Source organism: Lissotriton helveticus, chromosome 5_1, assembly GCF_964261635.1.
Source record: "Lissotriton helveticus chromosome 5_1, aLisHel1.1, whole genome shotgun sequence".
NCBI lineage: Eukaryota > Metazoa > Chordata > Amphibia > Caudata > Salamandridae > Lissotriton > Lissotriton helveticus.
The window spans coordinates 1,930,712,208-1,930,737,894 of record NC_136065.1 but is presented as its reverse complement, the minus strand read 5'-3'; the positions used below and the strand labels follow the sequence as shown (position 1 = coordinate 1,930,737,894).

General features: G+C 50.2%; 1 protein-coding gene and 1 non-coding gene across 4 annotated transcripts in view; both read right to left on the bottom strand.

Moving 5' to 3' along the window:
• TTLL6 (tubulin tyrosine ligase like 6) overlaps window positions 1-25,140 on the bottom strand; it is a 533,521-nt gene extending 508,381 nt beyond the window's left edge. For all 3 annotated transcript variants that reach the window (XM_078641428.1, XM_078641430.1, XM_078641429.1), the window contains exon 1: window positions 24,878-25,140. In XM_078641428.1, coding sequence (XP_078497554.1) covers window positions 24,878-25,053 — 176 coding nt within the window. In that variant the 5' untranslated portion in view covers window positions 25,054-25,140. The remainder of the gene's footprint in view (window positions 1-24,877) is intronic.
• LOC144756861 (5.8S ribosomal RNA) lies at window positions 1,550-1,703 on the bottom strand. Its single transcript, XR_013595364.1, has one exon. It is a non-coding gene; the product is annotated as a 5.8S ribosomal RNA (ribosomal RNA).
• Window positions 25,141-25,687: the final 547 nt, after the last annotated feature.

Genomic DNA, 25,687 nt, shown 5'->3' with positions numbered 1-25,687 from the left:
GCAATTTGTTTTCTGTTCTTGTTGTCAAAATGTGGAACCATCAGCGCATTAATATTCCTCTTATTTTCATAAACTTTTTCCAATTCTGCTAGTAGCAGTATTTCTTCCTGTGACCATAATTTTGACGGTTTGCTGCTTGCTAGAGCTGCTAGTCTAGCCTCATTTTGCGCTCTTGGATGCGCATGCCGAGCATGTTGAGAAACACCAATGTTTGTTCCATATCTGAGATCACAGAAGCTGCACAGGAATGGCAGCTCTCCTATTTGAGGTCTTCCTTTACATTTGGCATATTGGCATGCAATATTGTGATATTCAGCTTCTTTGTCACATTTTGAACAGTACGTTTTGAGATAGAAGCCTTTGTGCTTGTTGGAGACATGTTTTCTCAGTTCTTTAAAGGTTCCCAATATGTCTCCACACTAGTCACATTTATATTTTTCGTTTGGGTATTTCCAGTAAGTGACTTTTTTTGTGTAATCACTTTTATTTGTTATTACATCTTTGCTGACCTCGTACACATCGGGAAGATTATCAAATTTTGCTGTACCAATGTCATTCGTGGCTGAGGTGGCTACAAACTCCTGTTACTCCCGTCGTGTACCCGCGCTTCATTGAATTTCTTCACTTTGACATTCAGAGTACTGGGCACAAATCACATCGCGTCAACACCCGACTCGGGCCTTCGCGATGCTTTGTTTTAATTAAACAGTCGGATTCCCCTGGTACGCACCAGTTCTAAGTCAGCTGCTAGGCGCTGGCCAAAGCAGAACGCCGGCCCAGGGCCCCAGGGGAGGGGGCACAGGGAGATGCGACCACCACAGCTGGGGCGATCCACAGGAAGGGCCCGTTTCGCGTCCAGAGTCGCCGCCGTCCCGGAGGGAGGCGCCTTGTCCAGCCGCGGCGTGCGCCCAACCCCGATTCGCGCTTCAGTCCGACTGACCCAGCCCGACCGAGCCCTTAGAGCCAACCCTTAACCCGAAGTTATGGATCTGACTTGCCGTCTTCCCTTACCTACATTGTTCCCACATGCCAGAGGCTGTTCACCTTGGAGACCTGCTGTGGATATTGGTAAGGGCCGGCGCGAGATTTACACCATCTCCCCCGGATTTTCAAGGACCAGCGAGAGCTTACCAGACGCCGCCGGAACCGCAACCCTCTCCAAGGCTCTGGCCCCTCTCTCGGGGTGAACCCATTACGGGGCGTCCTGCCCTTCACAAAGAAAAGAGAACTCTCCCCAGGGCTCCCAACGGTTTCTCCGGGATCGTTTGCGTTACCGCACTGGAAGCTACAAGGGCGCCCGTCTCTGCCACTCCGGGTTTGGGGATCTGAACCAGACTCCCTTTCGATTGGCCGAGGGCAACAGAGGCCATCGCCCGTCCCTTCCGAACAGCGCTCGCCCATCTCTTAGAAACCGACTGACCCATGTTCAACTGTTGACGACGAGGGACCCTGGCACAGGCGATCGGGGGGTCTGACCTTGTGGTGGGATGAAGGGGAAGCGACGGCCCCATCCGCGTCCCGGGGAAGCCCCGGGCGATTGACGATTTAGCAACCTTCAGACTGGCGTAGCCCCGGGAGGAACCCGGGGCCGCAAGGTACGTTCGAAGTGTCGATGATCAATGTGTCCTGCAATTCACACTAATTCTCGCAGCTAGCTGCGTTCTTAATCGACGCGCGAGCTGAGTGATCCACCGCCAAGAGTCACAGGCAACTTTTTGAAAACATTCACCCACCTGCGGGCCTAGGAGAGGCGGAAGGAAGGTGACACTGTCCGTCTGCCGCCCGCGCCACAAGACGGCCCGGGCGCCCCGTTCAAGGTTTCCCCTCTGGGAGTTAGATTGCACCGTTGGGAGAAAAACATTTTTACTAGGCACTCGGTCAGGAGTCCCGCCCCACCCACCCGCAGGCAAGGGAGCCACAGGAGCAGGCAGCCCTACAGCCGCCGGTCCCTCCAGGAGTAACCGGGAGGGACCACATGAGTCTTTAAACCCGTCAGCCCGTCCGCACGCGACCATGCCAAACCGGGTACCTGGCAACGAGGGAGGGTCACTCCACCTGCACGTCAGCCGTCCGTCGCCGGGCGGCCCGAGCTATGTCGGCGGGCTGGCTTTGATCAGCTCAACCCACCCTTGCCCGGGTCGGAGGCGCCAGAAGGGAGGAGCCAGGCAGCTCCCCATCCCGCACGCCTCCCACCGAGAGGAGTCGGGGTCCCCTCGTAGGCCCTCTGCCCCTTCTCCCAGTGGAGCCGGGACGTGGGCACCAGAGAGCCAAGCCGGCTGCAGGGCCTTTCAAGGGGGGGGGTGTTACCAGCCCGATGATGCACTGCTGTTCGGTTTTCACCCAGCGCGGGGGTTATGCCAGGTGAGCTTGGGTTCCTGCCTTTGCAGGGCTCGGGGAATGCGCTTCCCATGGACTCAGAGACCTCGGCTGGGCCTCAGGCACGAGGAGGCTCGCAGGTGCTCTCGGGCCCCAGATGACGGGAGGATGACTGGCCGGCACCTATGGAGCCTGTCCCGGGCACTTTGCCACTTTGCAATGGCGCAGACCGGTCGGAGGGATCCCCGGAGGGTGTTAGGAGGTGTTGTCCGGGCATAGCCCATCTGGTCTCCGGCACAGAACCGCCAGCCTGGGAGGGGTATTCTGGCATACCCTGCCCCTAGTAATACAGAGGAAAGCTATCCCCCTTTTTGGGAACACGTGCGCACTGAGTGACGGAGGAGACCCTAGGCGCGGAGGCGCCCGACCTCCTGGATCCCTGGCTGGCAACTGGGAGGCAAATGAGGCCTCATCGGGACTTCCAGGGCAGCCCGACTATCTGGTCGCCCCATTAAACAAGCATTTGCAATGCAATAGGTCTCGCATTAGGAAAGTTTGAGCTATTGGTCTTGTAAATGACACATTTTTTATTTATGTGTTGGTTTTGAAAATAGCGAAATTAATAGCTTTGTCATTTACAATGCCAATACTTTTCTCTTTTGCAAATGTGACACCTATAGCATTTGTAATGCAACATGTTTTGTCTTTACGTGACTTAGATGTATTGATATTACAAATAACAATGGCTTTTAATTTTTTTAAATAATTAATACTTAAAGAAAAGTTATTGTAATTTATAATGGCAATAGCTTAAACTTTTGTAAATAACTTTTGTGAAGATTATGTTCAGTGTATTTTATTGTGACGAAAATCCAAGAACAGAAGTGAAATATTAACATCTTTTTGTGACATTTGTAATAAAGCTTGAAACATTGAGAGAAAATATTTGAACCAGTTATTGTTGAATGGTTGCACAGATTGATACTGTGGTTGCGCTGAGTGATGTTGTGGTAGCGACAAGTGATGCTGTGGCGTTCAGTGATGCTGTGGTAGCGCAGAGTGATGTTGTGGTGCCCCTGAGTGATGCTGTGGTAGTGCGATAGATAGATAGAGTGAGGGCGATAGATAGAGTGAGGGCGATAGATAGAGTGAGGGCGATAGATAGATAGAGGGAGGGCGATAGATAGATAGAGGGAGGGCGAAAGATAGCTAGAGGGAGGGCGAAAGATAGCTAGAGGGAGGGCGAAAGATAGCTAGAGGGAGGGCGAAAGATAGCTAGAGGGAGGGCGAAAGATAGCTAGAGGGAGGGCGAAAGATAGCTAGAGTGAGCGCGATAGATAGCTAGAGTGAGCGCGATAGATAGCTAGAGTGAGCGCGATAGATAGCTAGAGTGAGCGCGATAGATAGCTAGAGTGAGCGCGATAGATAGATAGAGTGAGGCTGATAGATAGATAGATAGAGTGAGGGCGATAGATAGATAGAGTGAGGGCGATAGTGAGGGAGATAGATAGAGTGAGGGCGATAGATAGAGTGAGGGCGATAAATAGATGTGTGTGGTCGTGTGTGTGTGGTTGGGTGTGGTTGTGTGTGTGGTTGGGTGTGTGGTTGGGTGTGTGGTTGGGTGTGTGGTTGGGTGTGTGGTTGGGTGTGTGGTTGGGTGTGTGGTGGGGTGTGTGGTGGGGTGTGTGGTGGGGTGTGTGGTGGGGTGTGTGGTGGGGTGTGTGGTGGGGTGTGTGGTGGGGTGTGTGGTGGGGTGTGTGGTGGGGTGTGTGGTTGGGTGTGTGGTTGGGTGTGTGGTTGGGTGTGGTTGTGTGTATGGTTGTGGTTGTGTGTGTTGTTGAGTGTGTGGTTGAGCATGTGGTTGAGCGTGTGGTTGTGTGTGTGGTTGTGTGTGTGTGGTTGTGTGTATGTGTGGTTGTATGTGTGTGTGGTTGGGTGTGGTTGATAGAGGGAGGGAGGGCGAGCGATGGAGGGAGGGCGATAGAGGGAGGGCAATAGATAGATAGCGGGGGGCGATAGATAGAGGGAGGGCGATAGATAGATAGGTGGAGGGTCGATAGACGGAGGGCGATAGAGTGAGGGAGGGTGATAGATAGATAGAGTGAGGGAGGGTGATAGATAAATAGAGTGAGGGAGGGCAATAGATAGATAGAGTGAGTGAGGGCGATAGAGTGAGTGAGGGCGATAGAGTGAGTGAGGGCGATAGAGTGAGTGAGGGCAGTAGAGTGAGTGAGGGCGGTAGAGTGAGTGAGGGCGGTAGAGTGTGGGCATGAGGGCAGTAGAGTGAGGGCGGTAGAGTGAGTGCGTGAGGGCGGTAGAGTGAAGGCAGTAGAGTGAGGGCAGTAGAGGCGGTAGAGTGGTAGAGTGAGGGCAGTAGAGTGAGAGTGGTAGAGTGAGTGCAGTTGAGTGAGGCCGTGAGGGCGGTAGAGTGGTAGAGTGAGGGCGGTAGAGTGGTATAGTGAGGGCGGTAGAGTGAAAGCGTGAGGCGGTAGAGTGGTAGAGTGAGAGTGGTAGAGTGAGGGCATGAGGGCAGTAGAGTGAGGGCGGTAGAGTGGTAGTGTGAGGGCGGTAGAGTGAGGGCAGTAGAGTGGTAGAGTGAGGGCGGTAGAGTAAGGGTGGTAGAGTGGTAGTGTGAGGGCGGTAGAGTGAGGGCCTGAGGGCAGTAGAGTGGTATATTGAGGGCAGTAGAGTGATATATTGAGGGCGGTAGAGTGTAGGTGTGAGGGCGGTAGAGTGGTAGAGTGAGGACGGTAGAGTGAGGGCATGAGGGCAGTAGAGTGGTAGAGTGAGGGCGGTAGAGTGTAGGTGTGAGGGCGGTAGAGTGAGGGCGGTAGAGTGGTAGAGTGAGGGCGGTAGAGTGGTAGAGTGAGGGCGGTAGAGTGGTAGAGTGAGGGTGGTAGAGTGAGGGCATGAGGGCAGTGGAGTGAGAGCAGTAGAGTAGTAGAGTGAGGGCGGTAGAGTGAGGGTTGTAGAGTGGTAGTGTGAGGGTGGTAGAGTGAGGGCATGAGGGCAGCAGAGTGGCATATTGAGGGTGGTAGAGTGAGGGTGTGAGGGCGGTAGAATGGTAGAGTGAGGGCGGTAGAGTGGTAGAGTTAGGGCGGTAGAGTGAGGGCCGTAGAGTGGTAGAGTGAGGGCGGTAGAGTGGTAGAGTGGTAGAGTGAGGGCGGTAGAGTGGTAGGGTGAGGGCGGTAGAGCGGTAGAGTGAGGACGGTAGAGTGAGTGCGGTAGAGTGAGGGCGGTAGAGCAGTAGAGTGAGGGCGGTAGAGTGAGGGCGGTAGAGTGGTAGAGTGAGGGTGGTAGAGTGAGGGCTGTAGAGTGGTAGAGAGGGCGGTAGAGTGAGGGCAGTAGAGTGGTAGAGTGAGGGTGGTAGAGAGGTAGAGTGAGGGCGGTAGAGCAAGGGCGGTAGAGTGAGGACGGTAGAGTGGTAGAGTGAGGGGATCGAAAATCAAACATTTTCATATAAACAGACAAAAATATATTGAGGGCAGTAGAGTGATATATTGAGGGCGGTAGAGTGTAGGTGTGAGGGTGGTAGAGTGAGGACGGTAGAGTGAGGGCATGAGGGCGGTAGAGTGGTAGAGTGAGGGCGGTAGAGTGAGGGTGGTAGCGAGGTAGAGTGAGGGCGGTAGAGTGGTAGAGTGAGGTTGGTAGAGTGAGGGCATGAGGGCAGTGGAGTGAGAGCAGTAGAGTGGTAGAGTGAGGGCGGTAGAGTGAGGGTGGTAGAGTGGTAGTGTGAGGGTGGTAGAGTGAGGGCATGAGGGCAGCAGAGTGGTATATTGAGGGTGGTAGAGTGAGGGTGTGAGGGCGGTAGAATGGTAGAGTGAGGGCGGTAGAGTGGTAGAGTTACGGCGGTAGAGTGAGGGCCGTAGAGTGGTAGAGTGAGTGCGGTAGAGTGGTAGAGTGAGGGCGGTAGAGTGGTAGGGTGAGGGCGGTAGAGCGGTAGAGTGAGGACGGTAGAGTGAGGGCGGTAGAGTGGTAGGGTGAGGGCGGTAGAGCAGTAGAGTGAGGGCGGTAGAGTGAGGGCGGTAGAGTGGTAGAGTGAGGGTGGTAGAGTGAGGGCTGTAGAGTGAGGGCTGTAGAGTGGTAGAGAGGGCGGTAGAGTGAGGGCAGTAGAGTGGTAGAGTGAGGGTGGTAGAGTGAGGGCGGTAGAGTGAGGGCGGTAGAGCAAGGGCGGTAGAGTGAGGACGGTAGAGTGAGGGGATCGAAAATCAAACATTTTCATATAAACAGACAAAAAACTGTTATACATTCATAAATGTGAACAAAGTCAAAAAATTGTAAAAATAATAATTAAATAGAAAAACAACAGCAAAACAATATTACAGCTCCCTCGATTACATGCAGGTGAACATGGCAGGTGCGAAGCCATGGGGATTTCAGCTTTGTTTCGGTCCAATTAAACAAACACGCCTGAAAACAATGATTTGTAAATGAAAAGTCCAGGACGGTGAAAATGCTGCCACAAAGATGTGTTGTGAGGTTGTGTCCCTGCCCCAACGATACAAATAGCTTTTGGTTAAAAAGTAAGGACTGCCTGAAGGTGTCACTTAGGGATGTATGATGATACATCGCTAACCGCCACAAGGCCAGCAATGACCACGCCGTTTTTACATCGCAAAAGGCATCACATCGCACGCATTCAGTGCGCATGCTGTCCCCACGCTATTGTAGTGTATCTTCCACTTTAAATAGATCGCCGGTCATCACATCGCATGCTAGAAAATCGTTTTCCCGAAAGTGTTTATTATAGTCCAGACTTTGTTAATATAGATTGCACGTGTAGTGTCGTGGGCCCTAAGCCCACATGCTGCAGCAATGACCACGCTGACACATAGTATTCGGTACTGGTAACTGGCCCCGAGCACGAGCGCTCGGCCCCTTTTATTAACTGGGTCACGTGACTCGTGACGCCAGTGGTGGGTGGGTGTAAAGTGTGGGTTACATCCTGTAAACAACTAGACCGTGTCCAGTAGGACACTACATTCCTCCCCAACTTTAATAAAAGTGAGGCAAAACAAAGTCCGAACCTGTGGGAGGAATAATACAAAAATATGCAGTCTCATAACTTTAGAAGGAGTCTCTTCAGCTGCTTGCTAGAGGACGACGGTGGAAACTTTCAGCTGAAACGTTTGTTCTCTTGGGCTCGACGTCCTGGTCCTCGGTGGGCGTGCTCTTCTGGACATGCGCCATGGCAGTGTGTTCTTCAGTCCATTGAGATCTTGATCTTGGGGTGACGCCGAACAGGATGACCAGAAGGTAGACTTGATGGAGGTTGTCTTTTACTAGTCCGTCAGGTTTCTTCACTGTAGGCAGCTTGGCTTCACATTGCAAAGGAGTGAGTGGTTGAAAGGCATCCTTCTCACTGGGACGCCCCTCTCGCGGGTGTTCTCCTGCCACGAGATGTCCCGGAGGCCCTCTTCTTCAGGTTTCCGCTGGGCAGGGTGTTCTCTGCGGCGTTGCTCCAACTCCACAAGCCGGTGTGAATGTAGGAGGCGATGAGATTACTACCATGCATCCGTAGCTCCGCCTGGAGGGTGGTTGTTGACTCTTTCCTTTGTGCACAAGTTCCCCTTTTTCCTGGGACGTGCAGGGTAGACGGCGACGGATCCATCTCTCGTGTCGGGACCCTCTGCCACCGGTGTCCCTGAGGCCTTTGCCCCTTGGATATCCACGGGCTGGTGTGGGGTGGTCAGTTCTCCCTCTGCCGGGCGTCTGAGCGTTCTCCCCATCCAGACTTCCGCTCAATCCCAAAGGTGGGTGTTGTCAATGGCCCATCTGTTCATTCCTGCAGTCGACGGGTTGTCAGAGGACTTGTAGGTAGAGGCCTGTTCTTCACCTAGTGCTACCGATGTTCCCCTGGACTTGTAGGCCCTTGTATTCGATGTTGTGGTGCGTGTCACCTTCTCTTCTGGTGGGTGTGCAGACTTTTCACACCTCTCCTCACCTTTCTGGATGTTGCTGTTCTTGATGGCGTCGTGCCACTTGACTCCTTTTTTCTTCTCTTTCCTTCATGGCGTCGTGCCCTTCTCCTCTGTTTTCCTTTTCGCGGCGTGGTCTGGTCATCCCGCTGCTCTTGTCCTTCTGACCAGGCTTCTCCGAGCGGCGTGCACTCCGCCCATTTCCCTCTGGTCTTGTCCTGGCTCTAGGACACTGTCTTCTTTTCCACTCCGTGACTGGACCAGTCGCCGCGACCTTCTCCTGTTAATGGTTATACTTCTGGTTCTTAAGGGTGTCGAAGTTCGTTGGCCCCTGTTCGCGGACCACGTCTTACTTGAACTTCTCGGACTTCCTGTCAGTCCGCTCTGCTGATCTCTGGCAATGGTGTTGTTTGGCGCAGATGCTGATGGCTGAGGTGACGGTGATTGTCAGCCATGTAGTGACTCTGGATGACAGGCGTTAGTAACTTGCTGGGAGCGTTGGATGTCCGGAGGGACTTGGCAGCCATGTGCCTCCGCTTTGCTGATGTTGACGTTAGGTGGCGGCTTGACATGTAGAGTGTACGGTTCCTCTCTTGCCTGTTGTGGGGCCACTGCCGACTCCATCTTGAGGCAGTGAGAGGGCGGGCACTCAGTGCTGGTCTTTGCCTGTGGCATCTGCGGATAGGAGCAGGGATGCAGACTGACTCAGACTGCCGACACTCGGGATGGACGGTCGCCTGGGGAAGCGTTGGGATGAGACGTGGACTGCGCTTGCTGCGGCTTATGTTTGGTTCATCCGTGGGGCTGTATCCTGGGACGTCGGTCCGCCTTGGTGGCTGTCTGGTGTGTCAGGGTGTGGTTCTTGGCTGGCTGTGAGTCTTCGGTCTTCTCCCTTTGTTGGCTTGTTCAGCCCACCTGTGCTCATCCGGTCTTCGGGGTGACAGGGCTGTCACTCTTCTTCATTTCTTCGAGGGTGTTGCCTTTGGACCTCGAGGCGGCGCCGGCTTCTGCCTTTGTTATGGTATGTTTGGCTGGGCTACTCACTTGGTGATGTTCTTGTTTGCTGGGCGACGTGACATCCGGTCTTGTGTCGCTGTTCGTTGGAGCACATGGTGCTGTGGCGGCCTGCCACGTGGGGTGTGCGACTCCTCTCTTGCCGATCTTGGGTCGTGGCTGACTCCGTCTTGAGGCAGTGTGAGGGAGGACACCGTGGGTGGTCTTCGGCCTGATGTAGGGCTTTGCTGTGGCGGTGGAGATGTGTGTGCTCTCCGACCTGCGTTCAGCAGTGTTTCTGTGTGGAGAGGTTTGCCTGGGTGCTGACTGTGCATTCAGGGTCACTGGCTCAAGGGCATTGTGCTTGTGCCTCGGGGCTGCGCCGTCGTGGCAGCTGCTTCTTCCTTTCTTCCGGTGCGCTTGTCTGGACTGGTCACTTTGCATGACGGGCTCCTTGTCTGCAGTGCGCTGTGACGTCCAGTCGTGTGTCGCGATGCTGTCGGAGCATCTGTCGCTGTGGCAGCCTGCCACATGGAGTGCGCGACTCCTCTTTTGCCTGTCTTGGGTCTCTGCCGACTCTGTCGTGAGGCAGTGCGAGGGAGGGCACTCTGCGTTTCCTTCAGTCCACTGCGGGGCTTCGCTAGGGCGGTGGAGATATAGGGGATCTCCTTACAGCGGTTACATCTTCGTTGCGACCGTCTGGCCGGTCAGTTCTCTTTTTGGTGCGCATCAACTGTGCCCTTCGTTTGCTTCACAGGACGCACTGGGTGCGCGTTCTCTTCAGTTTGTCACTCCTGGAACGGTAGCAGCTGTCCCTGTGCTGCTGTGCACTTGCTTGGTGCTGTGTTCTCTTCTTCAAACGCGGTGCAGTAGAGATGTGGTCGCTCTCTTTACTGCATTCAGCAGTGCTTCTCTGTGGAGAGGTCTCTCTCTCTCTCCTCGGCGTCTACCCGGGCTGATAAGCTTCTGTGTTCCTGTGTCGCGCACCTTGGGCGTCGCACTCTTAGTCCTTCTTCAAAGTGCTCTTTGCTGGCACTGGTCGTGCTTGTTTTCTTGCTGAGGGGTCTGTTCACCACCAGGACTATGTGGGCCGTATCTTCGCTTGTAGTGGCATCAGACAGCTACCGGGGTTCATGCAGTGCTCACTTGTCTCCTTGGGGACTTTCCTCTTCTCTCAGGCTGACACTCGGTGAGCCTCTGCTGGGGAAACAGATCTCCAGCTGCCGGCTTTGACAGCAGTGCTTGCTGGCTCTCCCTGTCTGTGTTGAAGCGTTGCTCCCTTCTTGTGCTTTTTCATGGGGCTTGCTGGGTGTTTGGCTGCCTGTAGTCCGATTCCCTCTGCTGGATTTTATTTTGCCATGTGTCGCTGTCCTTGGGGAGGTACTTTCAGGCTTATTGTGGGGTCAGCAGTCTCCCTGGACGGGGTGCACAGTCTCTAAATACCACTGTTTTCCTTCAGGTCTTGGAGGCACTGTAGAGGACCCCTCTAACCGCTTGTCTCCCTTTTGTTTAGTGTAGGGCTTGTGCGGCTGACATCTTCATCAGGCGGATTAGCGGTCGTGCTGTCAGTGCTGCCTTTCCTTGTTTGCAATTCTGACTTATGGATGTGTGTCTCCCATGGGACGGACCTCCCCTTTCTTCATTCACCATATACCCTTTTGCATGCATGAGGCTTATGGCCTTTATCCTGGATAGTGTCTGTGGTGTCTCGTGTGCTTTTCCGGTGGCACTTGGTGATTTGCTTGCTGTCCCTCCTGGCCTCTCCCCAGCGCTAGAGGTGTGGCGGCTTCGTTCCGTGATGCGGCAGGGTTGCGGAGACTGTAAGTCACACTGGGGTGGAGATGTAGCTGCCAGGCTGCGTTTACATAATGGCCTGCCTTCGTTCGGGTGCAGCACCACCCGCGGCCACTAGGTGGCAGTGCAGCGCTTCAGTTCACAGGGCCCGTTTTAAAAAAAAAACATTTTGGGGACCTTGCAGGCCTCTACTCTGACTGGAGTCAGGAACCGGGGTGCGTGCTGCTTTGGTGCAGTGTTGTGGACATAGATGCATTTCGTGCAGGGGGTGCTGTAAGAGGGAAGGTGAGTGCTCCCCTTTGCCATGGTGCTTTGGCCTTTTCCTCCCTGGTTAGGCGTGCCGCCTCCCCTCAGGCAATTTGTTGTCAGGGGGTTGCTCTCGTGGGTGAAATGCATGCTTGAGACGTGTTACTCTGATTCCGTTGTGGCTGCGCTATGCATAGAGGCGCTGGGCCTTTTTTTTTTTAGGAGTATTCTTCCCCTTCAGGCATTGGATTGGAGTTAGGATGCCGGAGCTGGCTCTGTGTCACTCTGGTGCGCAGTTCGCTCGCTGCAGGGGCGGGAGTCGCCTGTGCAGCTCCGATGCTCTCCTCCTCTAACTAACCGGGTCGGGCCTCCGTATATGGGTAATATCAGGCTGGTGCCTACTGTGGGTGTAGCAGCAGGCCGGGCAAGACTTCCCTGCCGAGGGTCCACGTCCTCCTCTGCCGGCTTTGATTGTGCCCAGCGCTGAAACCTTGGTATTGGCTGGATGTGTGGGCAGTGGCTGTGAGGGGTCAATCAGTGGTCTGGCAGCACTTCCCCCTTCTTCTCTCCCAGGCCCAAACACGATTAGGCTGGCGATGTAGGGTCATGTCAGGGTACCTCGGGCTACCGATCTCCTCGGGGGCACAACAGAGAAGCAGCCGGTGCGCACGTGGGGTCGGACCCCCTCGTCGCCATTGTAGTGTCGTGGGCCCTAAGCCCACATGCTGCAGCAATGACCACGCTGACACATAGTATTCGGTACTGGTAACTGGCCCCGAGCACGAGCGCTCGGCCCCTTTTATTAACTGGGTCACGTGACTCGTGACGCCAGTGGTGGGTGGGTGTAAAGTGTGGGTTACATCCTGTAAACAACTAGACCGTGTCCAGTAGGACACTACAGCACGCATCTGCCATCTTCCGTGTTCGTGACAACCCATGTCATCTTGCATCAGTGGGTCTAAAGTGATAATTTTCTATAGTTTAAAAGTAACATTTTTTTCATAGTGTAACCATATGTCATCTAATGTCAGCCCCGTGGCTATTGGTATAACGTCACGCAAAATGTCATAAGTCGGCACGCATCTGTCATCTTCCGTGTTTGTGCATACAATCTCCCATTTTATCTGTCATCTTCCGTGTTAGTGCATACTATCTCCCATCTGCCATGTCCTGCAGCACCCCCGTGTCTATTGGTATGACGTCACTGCAGCACACGCATCTTGCATCAGTCATAATGCGCATCTGTCATCTGCACACATCATGCATCCTTTGCTACTATGTCATCCATGTGCCCCTGCTAATTGCATAATAATTTGTATTGATAGAAGTGATCGGCATGTGGATCGGCATCTGTCATCTTGCACGCATCTGCCGTGTTCGTGACCCCCCCATGCCATCTTGCATCAGTGGGTCTAAAGTGATATTTGTGTATAGTTTAAAAGTAATGTTTTTCCATATTCAATACAACTAATTGCTAATTGCATAATAATAATGTGTTTTTCATATTCAATACAACTGCACGTATCAATAATTTGTAATGAATACAAGTGATTGGCATCTGTATCAGCATCTGTCATCTTCACCATCTGTATCACTCGCATCTTACATCTCATCTGTCTTTTCTAATGTCACCCATAATGTCTATCTTCGCACTCCGAGTTCAATACAAGTAATTGCTAATTGCACATTGCAAATTGCACAATACTAACGGTTTTTCTTATTAAATACAACTAATTGCATAATATTTTTTATAAAACACAAGTGATCGGTGCACGCATCAGTCCTACAACTAATTGCTAATTGCATAATATTTTGTATTAAATACAAGTGATCGGTGCATACAAGTAAATGCTAATTGCACAATACTATTTTTTTTGCATATGAAATAGAACTAATTGCTAATTGCATAATATTTTTTATGCAATACAAGTGATCGGTGCACGCATCAGTCGCCTCCCTTGTACCATCTCCCATGTCATGGCAGCACCCACGTGGCTATTGGTATGACGTCACCGCCTGCCGTTGAAATCTCTCATATCATCTTAGTCTGCGTACAAGTGATCTCCCATGTTATCTGTCACCTCAGCACAGTCATCTAAGTGGGATGCATCAATAACTGTTATTGAGATCTACATCTCGTCTGATACAAATCTCGGCACTCTGCGTTTTATACATGTCGGCACTCTGCGTCTGATACACGTGATCTCCATACATCTCAAATCTCGGCACTCTGCGTTTTATACATCAGTCATACAACGAATTGCTAATTCCATAATAATTTGTAGTATTAAATACAAGTGATCGGTGCATGCAACTAATTGATAATCAGTCACCTCCCCTCCGCTGTGGCTATTGCTATGACGTCACCGGCACAGCAGTCACCTCCTGTGTACCATCTTCAATGTCATGGCAGCACCCCCATGCATCAGTGGCCCGCATCAATAAATTTTATTTCGGCACTCTGCGTTTTATACATGTCGGCATACAACTAATTGATAATTGCACGCATTAGTCACCTCCCCTCCGCATCAGTCACCTCCCGTGTACCATCTCCCAGCACCCCCGTGACTATTGCTATGACGTCACCGGCACAGTCATCAATTTTTATTTCGGCACTCTGTGTTTTGTACATGTCGGCACGCGCATCAATAATTTTTATTTCGGCACTCAGCGTTTTATACATGTTGGCACTCCGCGTCTGATACAAGCGATCTCGGCACTCGCGCATTGTCATGGCTAGCGATGTTAATGTGCATTAGTAGCATGCTTTCTAAAACCATGCGATGTAATGGTCCCTGTGATGTGAAAGTTGCGTTGCGATGGCAGCGCGTGAAGACACCGTAGTTGTAATGGGTGTTTCCCTTCACTTAGCAGTATTGTTTCTATAATCGGACTAAGAAAATTGGTAGAAAGCTGATATTAAAAGTTGAACCTAGCGCCACTGAGATGCCAAAGGGCGCAGTGTCACGTGCCACGCCTGTAGCCAGTTTGGGGCTTTTAGCCAACACCGTTTACTATTTTTGGACAGGGCTTGTGTTTAGACTTAATGCGTGTGGGCTTTCAACAGTTTCCCAAATAAAATCGCTTTGCGCCTATCGGACTGAAACTGGCTGTCTCAATGCATTACACATGACATGCGGCTGTCTCGCTTGTCTGTCCGGTGTAACTAATTTCTATTTAACGTGACATCTGAAAATAAAATATAATTTGAGTCAGAACCGAGCAGGGCTGGAGCAGATCGGCTGAAGCCGGAGGTTCGCATTCCTCTACTAATCTGCACCGGGATCTGAAGGCGTCCAAGCGACAGACGATAGACAGAAGTGGAGCAGTCCTGCGCGAGCCGAGACCACTGGCAGCAGAGACAGGAGGGCGCGCCCTCCCCCAGGGGGAACGGCAAAAAAAAAAATAAACAAGATGTGTGCGTGAGGAAAACTGCCGTGGGGCGGGACTTACGTTTCCTGCTGGAAGCCCGCGCCCACGGATTGGCTGGCTAGGAGAGGAGCAGTGGTGACACGGGGCTCCCATGCCTGAGGGAGAGCCCCGCGGTGGCGGCTGAACTACAGAGTTGCGCCGATGCGGTAAGTGGGGTTGGCGGGGGGTGTGCGCGTGTGTGTATGTATATGTGTGGCTGTGTGTCTGTTAGCTGTGCGTGTGTATATGTGTGTCTGTGTGTCCCGATGCATTGTACCTGCGTGGGTGTATGTGTGTGTGCGCATGCGTGAGTGTGGCTGTGTGTGATTGAGAGAGGCTATGAATGGGAGGCAGGGGATGTGCACGGCGCCGTGCGCGCCCTCGAGGACAAATCTGAGACAGCAGAGGCGCGTGGCCGAATGCTGTCTCAGATTCCCAGGAAAGTGAAAGCAATAGGTCTTTCGCTGACGCTCGACCTAAAAAGCATTGCGTGCGATCAGATGGCCGAGGGGAAAGGTGCGACCAGATAGCCGGAACCGAAAAGTCTCCATCGGCCCGCCCCGAGCCTTCGCGGTAGGGCTCGTGCCTGCCCACGCAGGGCTCATGGGCTCTGTTTCCCAGGGGCTCGGGGACCCCGACTTCACCTCAGGCACGGGGAGGACCACCGGAGCTCTCGGGCCCGGACGCCGGGGAGAGGACTGCCCGGGACCCATGGAGCCCGTCCCAGGTACTTTGCCATGCCATTGGCCGGAGGAGGGAGCCCCAGGACGGAAGGGAGGTGTTGTCCGGGCATAGCCCATCTGGTCCCCGGCAAAGAACTGCCAGCCCGGGAGGGGTGTTCCGGCATACCCTGCCCCTACTAATCCGGAGGAAAGTTACCCCTCTTCCTGGGAACCCGTGCGCACCGCAAGACTCAGGGGACCTTGGGCACGGAGGCCCCCGACCTCCTGGAGCCCTGGCTGGGATCCGGGCAGCAAATGAGCCCTCATCAGGACTTCCAGGGCAGCCCGGCCATCTGGTCGCCCCATTGGAAAGCATTGCGTGCAACCAGATGGCCGAGGGGAAAGGTGCGACCAGATGGCCGGGACCAAAAGGACTCCCATCTGCCCACCTGGAGCCTTCGCGGTAGGGCTCCCGCCTGCCCACACAGGGCTTGGGGGCTTCGCCTCCCAGGGGGCTCGGGGACTCTGGCTGGGCATCAGGCACGGGGAGGACTACCGGGGCACTCTGGCCCGGACGCCCGGGGGGAGGACTGCCCGGGAAACATGGAGCCCGTCCTGGGCACTTTGCCACGCCGTGGGCTGAAGGAGGGAGCCCCTGGACGGAAGGAAGGTGTTGTCCAGGCATAGCCCATCTGGGCCCAGGCAAAGAACCGCCAGCCCAGGAGGGGTGTTCCGGCATACCCTGCTCCTACTCATCCGGAGGAAAGCTACCCCTCTTTCTGGGAACACGTGCACACCGAGTGACGAAGGGGACAATGGGCCCGGAGGCGCCAGACCTCCTGCAGCCCTGGCTGGGATCCGGGAGGCAAATGAGCCCTCATCCCGACTTCCAGGGCAGCCCGGCCTTCTGGTCGCCCCATTGGAAAGCATTGCATGGGACCAGATATCCGAAGGGAAATGTGCGACCAGATGGCCGGGACCGAAAGGACTCCCATCTGCCCGTCCCGAGCCTTCGCGGTAAGGCTCCCATCTGCCCACGCAGGGCTCGGGGGCTCTGCGTCCCAGGGGACTCAGGGACCCGGCTGGGCCTCAGGCACGGGGAGGACCACCAGAGCTCTCGGGCCCTGACACCGAGGGGAGGACTGCCCGGGACACATGGAGTCTGTCCCAGGCACTTTGCCACGCTGTGGGCCGGAAGAGGGAACCCCGGGACAGAAGGGAGGTGTTGTCCGGGAATAGCCCATCTGGTCCCCGGCAAAGAACCGCCATGAGGGGTGTTCCGGCATACCCTGCCCCTACTAATCCGGAGGAAAGCTACCCCTCTTTCTGGGAACCCGTTTTCACCGAGTGACGGAGGGGATCCTGGGCCCGGAGGCACCCGAGCTCCTGGAGCCCTGGCTGGGATCCGGGAGGCAAATGAGCCCTCATCGGGACTTACAGGGCAGCCCGGTCATCTGGTCGCCCTATTGGAAAGCATTGCGTGCAACCAGATGGCCGAGGGGAAAGGTGCGAACAGATGGCCGCGACCGAAAGGACGCCCATCTGCCCGAGCAGAGCCATAGCGGTAGGGCTACCGCCTGCCCTTGCAGGGCTCCAGGGCTCTGCACCAGGGACCTTTGTCCTGGGCAGATGGACACTTGTCAGGCTGCAGAACGGGAGCTCCCACACAACAGGCCCTAACCGAAACCCAGGCCCCGGGGCTGGTCCCTGCTTCTTCACCCAGCCAGGCCGGGAAGATCGGGGAACCAGCCCAGGCACGAGGGACCCCTGTCCCGGGCACACGGACCCTCAGGACGTGCGCTTGCTTTCCACACATTTTTTTTCCATAATTCCGCATAGAGGCCTTACGCCAATTCTGCTCAGCCTTAATAAATACTACGAAAATAAACCAATAGGAGAGTAATATACACACCCCAAAGAGTGACACCATAAACTTCAGTAGTTCAGGACAAGACATTCAGGAGATTGATAGAAACCTCCTAATGAAAATATCTGAAGATATCACAGAAAGAGTGAAAGCCCTACAACACTTATCGAGACCCTGGGGTCATTGACCGTGCTGACTCTCATGTAAATCATCTAACCAACCACGAAACCTGCATAGCTACAAATAATCCGCCCACTGCAGAAACAACACGGGCCTCAACCAAACTGGTGGAAAGGAATCTGCAACTGCCAGCACTGTGGCTCTCACTGAAATTCTATCATCAGGGAATTCTGTGTACGACAACGGCTATGACGCCAGGTCAAAAAAAAGATTTCTAATTGACCCTTTTCTAACATATATGTCAGAAGGGCCATTTCATAACCTAAATCCAAACAATATACTTAAAGCTTTACATCACTGCAAATATCTGGAGCATATTTGCTCAGGTGATCTATTAAGTATTCGTTTTACGATAGACAATAAATCTCAGGGGTTCAGCAGAACAAGTTGGGCAACGGAAGACCTGTATACAAAAAGCGTAAGCAAAAGTCCCATTATGGAACATTGAAGAATAATCATAAAACCGGTTGGAACCATAAAATATCCTTATTTCTTAAAAAAACGATTAAAAAAAAGGCTACATACAAAAATGTATCCTTGCTCTAACTTACATGTCAGCATTTAAGGGCCTGATGCTGTAAAGTCTAACAAGGTTAACACTTTTACCATCACTTTTTCAAACAACCACCAGATTAAAAGGCTAGTAGATCTACCAGAGGGTCTGAATTTGTATTTGTATGTTGGATTTATAACGCGCCAATCACCTACAGGTCTCTAGGCGCGTGGAAATCGATGGAATTTATACCGATGGAATTTGTACCATAACTACATACAACACAAAAGATTAATACAACAGCCTATACTGCACCCATAGGCTGTTGTATTAAGTATATTTACTGACACTGTTCTCCTGGTGATTGTAAGTGGGGCCAGATGGTAACAGTCCCCTCAATCTGTGCTCCTGGAACATTGAAGGCCTGGACAGGCACCTAATGGAGAGTGAAGGCAATCTATATGAATTTCTCTACTCATCACATAATTTGTTGAGGCATGGAAAACCTCAGATATTGTTTTCCAAAACTATATTACCCTGAATGTCCCAGCATAAAAGGTCAAAAGGGGAAACTCTGTGGCAGACTATCAATATTAGTACATTCCAAACTGGGCATATTAGCAGCTATAGTATCATATTTAAATAAAAAAATTATTGCAGCATGAGTCAAGTTTGAAGCCAACTTTCAGATGTATTTAATTAATATTTACATCACTCCTACTCTGGTAAAATGGAGGAAAGAACTAATTGTAATACTAAATCAAATTAAAACATTAAATCAATTTAAGTAAAAGTGAAACAGTGGTAGTAACGGGCAACTTGAATATTGTTCTATTGCAACCACAGGAAGAAGATGAGAAGGACACCACCGACCAGATCTTTGGAGTGCCAGAAGCAAAATTTGTCAGAACATAATCAGGATGGTCAGGTAGGTTATTCAGCTCAACTTTCTATGATCACATAGGAGAAGATCAACCTGCATAAGCAACTTTTAGGGCTAGTGGGCAAAAATCAATCACTGCCTACACTTTTATTCAATCCTAGACTCTTACATAATAAATGATTAGCAAATGATCACACTAAGCAACAAAAAAAAACGTATCTTCTCTGGATAACTAGTTACAAGGTGTGACTACTTAACGGTAAAAGGAGGGGAAAGCATTGCATTGAACTGCACTCTGAATACCCAGTCACAGCAGATTTAGACCTAAAACATTTTTATAGAAATCATGAAGGGTTTAAACATTGTGGCAGGAAACCTGGTTTTGGATATTAAAACGCTCATTAAACTTCTGTCTGATATATTTGATTTTGCGACCACAATAAAACAAAAGGAATGAAGAGCCCTTAAACTACGAAGTGCACTCCATTCAAAAATGTATCAAATCAAAAAACTATTTAGGGGCACGGTATGACAACGTTTTAAGACTGGTCCCACTCTGGTCTAAGTTAGGACCATAAAACAGCGTTAAAATGGTTTGAAAAAGGAAATTTACAAGACCAAAAGAATCTATCAAGAGCAGATTTGGATGGAGGTTCAAGATGTAATTTTGTTCCAAAGAATAAGTGAAAGTTCTGCTTTATGGTGGGTATCGGAACTAACTCCCATAAAATAGGGGCAGATAATCACATTCCATACGGGAACTGGAAAGAATATCTGACCAGGAGGCATGTGAAGAAGAAGTCAAAAATGCACTTTGAAGTAGAAATGCAAACAGGTTTGTTAGAGCAAATACCCCCATTGATAGTATGCATTAGGTTACTTCTAAAGTTCGTGGATAACTCTTGGGCTAGAATATCATTTGGGTTTGGAATAGTGTCATCTATAAATTCATTAGATTCAGTATTCTCAGAAACATACCTAACTTTAGAATTTTTCTTATTACACACTTTAGAGAAATGACCCACTAAACCACAATTGGTGCACTTCTGCTTGATGGCAGGGCAAGACTTACTATGGGCAAGGTGATCCAAACTGCCACACCTGTAGCATTTAGCTCGATCTCTAGACGGCTGTTTATCCTTAAACCTAAAATTGCGTCTGTTAAAATCTTTGGAGACAACAGTGCTATTAATCAAAGCTACATTTTGAGCATCATTTTTTATCTCAACCGCACAACGTCCTGAAATTTCTGCTTTCCTCACGATGGCTAAAATATCATCCAGGGAAGCATCACCATTCACCCACAATCTATCCTGAATTGCGGGATTGGATGCATGCATGACGATCTGATCTCTAATTAACTCGTCATGCAGCACTCCAAATCTGCAATCAATAGCTAATCTTTTTAGATCCGATACATAGTTATCAATACTTTCAGTTTTTGACTGTTTCCTTTGAAAAAACTTAAACCTTGTGACACCCATGCACACTTTAGGTTTAAAATAGTTATCCAATTGTAGTAAAGCACAATCAAAAACATTAGAGTCTCCAGAAGTAATAGTACTGGCTAACTGATGAAAAGTTTTAAGACCCATAGGACCTAGCGCATATAAGAGTAATCTTTTCTTTTGTTCTGCCGCCATCTTTTTCGCTTCATCAACAGCCTCTATGTAGTTAACAAAATATGCCTTCCATTCTGTTCATTTTAGGGGAGGTTCATTACCAGATACCCAAAATGGCTGCGGAGAAGAAATACTAAAATTTGGTGGATTTGTTATAATTGTGTCTGTGGTTTCATTAGGCATGCTGGAAAGAAGGTTGCAAGGTTCAGCACTGGTATTCTTACAGTGAGTATAATAAAAGTTGTTTTCAAAGATCCAAGGCAGTAGTGCTTCAAAACTGCAAGCTTCTAATCCTTAATGTGAAAAATTGAATATAAGAAAGTTAGGCCCAGTACCTGTAGGTAGGTTTAAATAATTTTCTTGGATCGTAAATGCCGGTAAAAATACTCCTTCGTGAACACTTCCAGTGTTTAACCAGCTCCGATACGCCGGTAACTAGGCAACCAATGGATACAAAACATTAAGATGGCCGCCAGGAGGTCACGTAGCGTGACCTGCGTAGTGACGTTCTTCCTTTCGAAGCTTCCGACGTTGCTTTATTGTACCCTGGAGCGCAGAGACATCATCTGAAGAGTAGAACGCTGACGCCGTGGAGTGAAGGTCACCGAAGATCCGAGGATGATTTCCGAGGGATGACGCGGTATAGAACCACGATGTCGCCTCGAAAGATGCAACTCTTAACAGTGCCAGGTACCTCCGATTAATTGATCCAGGTTACTTGCGTACATGCAGTAAAACAATTCCAAAATTGCTCCAGGGTGAATCCGACATTATAGCAGTAGATACAGATACAGCCACACTATTTTAGTTAAAGTGGCAGGACTGTCAGATAGAATTTTCCTTAAAAAAAGAATCCCAAATTAAAAATGAACGTCCCTGCACGCTTCGCTCGATAGGTCCCCAGGTCCTCGTCACCAGTGAAGAAGAAGTCAAAAAGGCACTTTGAAGTAGAAATCATTTAATCCTGAGGAGCTTGGAGGAAACACGACATCCCCGTGTCCACTCCGATACAATCTCCCCAACTCCCCGCAATAGAATTTAGAAAAGCATTCAATAAAAAACATTCTGTATATGCAAAACATGCACGCATGTACGCGAGCATAACTAAGAACGTTACTAAGCAACACAACAGCATGCCTTCAATATGGACAACAACTTGCAGAATAACATTAGTAAAAAACAAAGGTTATGTCATTTAGATGTCGAAATCCCACATACACCTAGTCAATAAACATTAATTAAATAAAACTCGTATAAAATAATACATACTTGGGTGTCATAATAAACAATAAACTTAGCAGGATCTCTCATATCTCATGTGCCATAGACCTTCTGCTATCATGGGAACAGTAAAAAGGTTTCCATTAAAATATGGCAGTGGAGCCATGTAACCAACAATTATGGCCGCTAACACTAAATTAGCGCCAGCTCACAGAGATGGCTCAGTGTACTATTCTTCAGACATCATAAGTAAACTAGAAACAGTATTCTTGAGTGGCATTTGGGTGCTATTTAACTTACGGAATTCAACACTACAAAGTTAATTACGACTCAAGTTTGGAACCATGTCTTTTCAGGCACTGACCACTATCAAGCGCATTATTTATTTTACTGATTGCTACTTGGCGAATTATGATATATTAAAATTCCATACTAAGAGTAAACTCCATATTAAGAAAGAACTGCTAAACCCACTCGCTGAAGTACTGCTAGCAGAACACTTCATTGAGGATGAACCGCCCAAACAAAACTTGCCAACTTTAAATAACCTATACAATATCATTAGGGCTGTACAAACTATTTTGTTAAAACAAAAAGGAAGAACATCCTACTGCTTATCAGACATTGAGAGGATGACGAAATATAAAAACAGGCCTGCCAAGTATCACGCATCAGGTGTGACACTAACGCATTTCAGTGTGGTGTTCCGCAACACCGCACTGAAATGCATTGTCACGCATTTTTAATGCACTCTGAAACACCGCTATGCGGCGGCCCAGCATGCGCCCCCCGTGCCCATCTGTGCGCCGGCTCTGCTGCTCCCCAGACGTGCCAGCAGCCAGCTGCCTCAGTAAGGTAATAGTTAAAGATTTAACAGTCTGCTCCGCTCTGGAGTCAGAGTGCTACAATGTTACAAATTGCCCCCGCCACGGCGCAGCGCGGCTTTCAGACGCCACTCTCTCACTCACTGTCAATTACAGGTCTGAGGCAGAGGGAGGGGCATCCCTGCCTTCAGCAGTGCGTGCCCAGCCTTCTGTTCTGCTCCAGAGCACACAGCTCTGCTGCCTGCCCCCCAGCGCTTACTTGCAGGCCTTTTCATCTCCGCACAGCTCGAGGCTTCAAGCCTTGGAAGTGACAAATAACTGCACAATCATCATATCACCAGCCCGTGAAGCCAATTACCGTAATTCACTTCAGCCTAATTTGTTTCAATTTGGATTTATTGACAGGACATGGAGATTTCAAATTGTTTCCAAATCTTTACCCATTGGCCTTTGGAAGCCTGATAGTGTCACGCGCTGACAAATACCAGACTACTCCCTCTGCTATCTCTGGTAATGCACAGCCCTCCACAATAGTACAGTTCAAGGGGGTAGGGGTCATTTTATGTCTAAAGGCTCTTTCCTACCTGTGTCCCCTGCAGTCTCCCTAAAAAACTGGGCACACTTTCATCCGTTTTATCTCACTCTTGCCTTTGTGATACCCTGCATTTTTACTTTCCACTCCTGCTTTCCTCTAATCAGCTAGCTCCCTGAACCACATCATAGGGTTAGAAGATGGTATGAAAACCACAGCGCTCGGCCTCTTCTGCTCCTTACCCTGCCCTCCTTTCATCACACACTGCCCTTTTTCTCCCGAGCCCCCCTAGGCAGCGTTCTCTTTCATGTAGTGTCATTTAATTCAGAGTATAAAATCTCTCTCTCTACTCCCCCCATGTCACTCCTTTCATCTTTCCCACTCTGTTTGCTCTCAGGCTTGGCTTATTAAAAGGAGCTGCCAGGCCTTTTATGCAGTCTTTTAATTTTTCCTCCAGGGCGACTATTATTTTCTCTTTCTCTCTGGTTTGTGCTGATAATGAAACTGCATCATAAGGGATCTGTTTTTTATGTCTGCATGACTGAAATGCATACAATTGGTTGCTACTGGCTGTGGCACAGCGTGGGGGGCCCTGGGATTTTATCCGGATGTGACCTCGTGCCTCATCCTGCAGGAAGAGAAAGTGAGGTATGGTGGTAGGCAGGTCAGAGAAGCGGCGGGGGACTCAAAAGTCGGAGTCCTGATGCGCTTTGGACCAGCCGGAGTGACTTGACTACTGTCACTCATGGCCGCTGTGCAACATGAGAGGCATCGCCATAAACATCGTGGTGATGAATCGCCGCGGGCGCAAACTAGTAGTAGTGCGGCCTGGCAGGGGACGAATCACTCATCTGGGAGAACTGGGTGCATCATGCAGTCTGATGTGTGGCCGCGGGTTCCTGTCACACCGCGGCCGCCGGACCGACCGCGACGCAGAGACACAGCAGTCTGAAATGCATATAACGTAAGTATATTTTGGCCAACTCTGCGCGCCAGGCAGAGCCGTGACTGATACTGTGTAGTGCAGTTCTGTTGTTTATGTTGTAACTTGTCAGAGACACAGCGCCGCAGAGCGCATGCATGAGGAGGTAGCACTACTAGGGTTAGTGCCCTTTGTTCCATTTCTGGTGCTCTGCAGCAGTTGTATTAAGTTCTTGGAGTTATTTGTTGCTCAAATGGCTGTAATTTCAGATATTTAGACGGTTTCCCTCGTCTTCATTGCATGATTTTTGCTCGCAAAAAAGTGTCACTCATAGTCGTTGAAATGTCACTCATAATTTTACTGAAGTTATACGAATGTTACACATGGTAATCTGAAACCTTGGCAGCTATGTAAAAACACGTAGTGTCCAATGCAGCAGCAACCATATATAGTAGATTTTAACAGGAGTACAAAAATCGAAAAGCCTTTTTACTTTTAGACTTTTTTTTTTACTATATTTTAAATAAATGTAATGGATTATGGAAAATGCCCCAGAGTTACCAGTGTGAGTCGGCTTTGTAATACAGAGCAGGAAACACTTAAATCACATTGACCAGTCGGTGTTTCGTTACGTAAAACAGCATTGCCCACGGCGTAGTTTGACTTGTATTTTTTTAAATTTAAGTTGTGCATTATTTTATAAGCAGTTACCAGAAGGTAAATGACCAACAAAATAGTTCAAGCATATTTTGTTCATTTTAGCCACACCTTTGACCACAAATATTTTTCACAATGAGTAGAATCTGTAGTAGGCAGCGCCTACGATGACGGGTTGTGGCTGGGCGTGACAATAATACGGAAACCACCACTGACCGGAAGTGACGACAGGTTGCTATGGAGTCCGCTAAACGCGGCCTTTTCGGGCGTCTTCCACACAGTACTGGACGCTATCGGGCCTTCGCCAAACTTTTACCTGCGGCTCTTCCAACTTACCTGTCCCTCTCTGCTCTTCTCCTCCACCAGATTTCACTCGAACAGCCCGCTGCGCTCTCGCACAAGTCTCTGAAGTTCAGGTGCGGAAGCCTTACATTGGTCGTAGGAATTTGCGGGAGGGTGACTTTTCGAGTCACTTGTACTGATTGGATGCATCTTAGTGTCCCGCCTACCATTGGCTGTCGGTGGAGGTTAGCAGAGAGCTGAGGAGGGTGTTGTTATTGCTGCTATAGCGACGTAGGGACGCAACTGGAGCGGAAGCAAAACAGCACGACTGCTAGTAAGCATGGACATAGAAGAAATATGCAGTTTGTCTGGCACACAGAGTTCTGTGTGTGACATGCAGCTGTGGGGATGCCTTGTTCGATTCATTGAAACACAATCCTGGCTGCTGCTTCCTTGAAGTTGCAGTCGAAGACATCCATCCATTGGGAGAGGATGTGGTCCGTTGGCTAGATGGCGACTTTCGTGCTGGAAACCAGGGTTCGAACCTCAGGGTCACGTCCAAATCCTGTGATTCTGGGCAAATCACGTAATCTCCCCGTGCCTGAATATATAACGTAACCGGTGCTCATGTAAAGCTCTCCAATACCTCCAGGTCGAGTTCGCGCTATATAAAATCTGCAAAACAAAAATAATAATCCTGGAATACTGTAGGGGATATAGGCACAGACTTCGTTATGTAATAGTGGCTACTAAAAGAAGTATTGCCAAAGCCAGTAGGTCTTGCCTTTGTGAACTATTGGCTTTGCCAATGTTTTTTAGCCACGGTGCACAGCATCTGGGAAAAATTCTTTGAAAATAAGCATG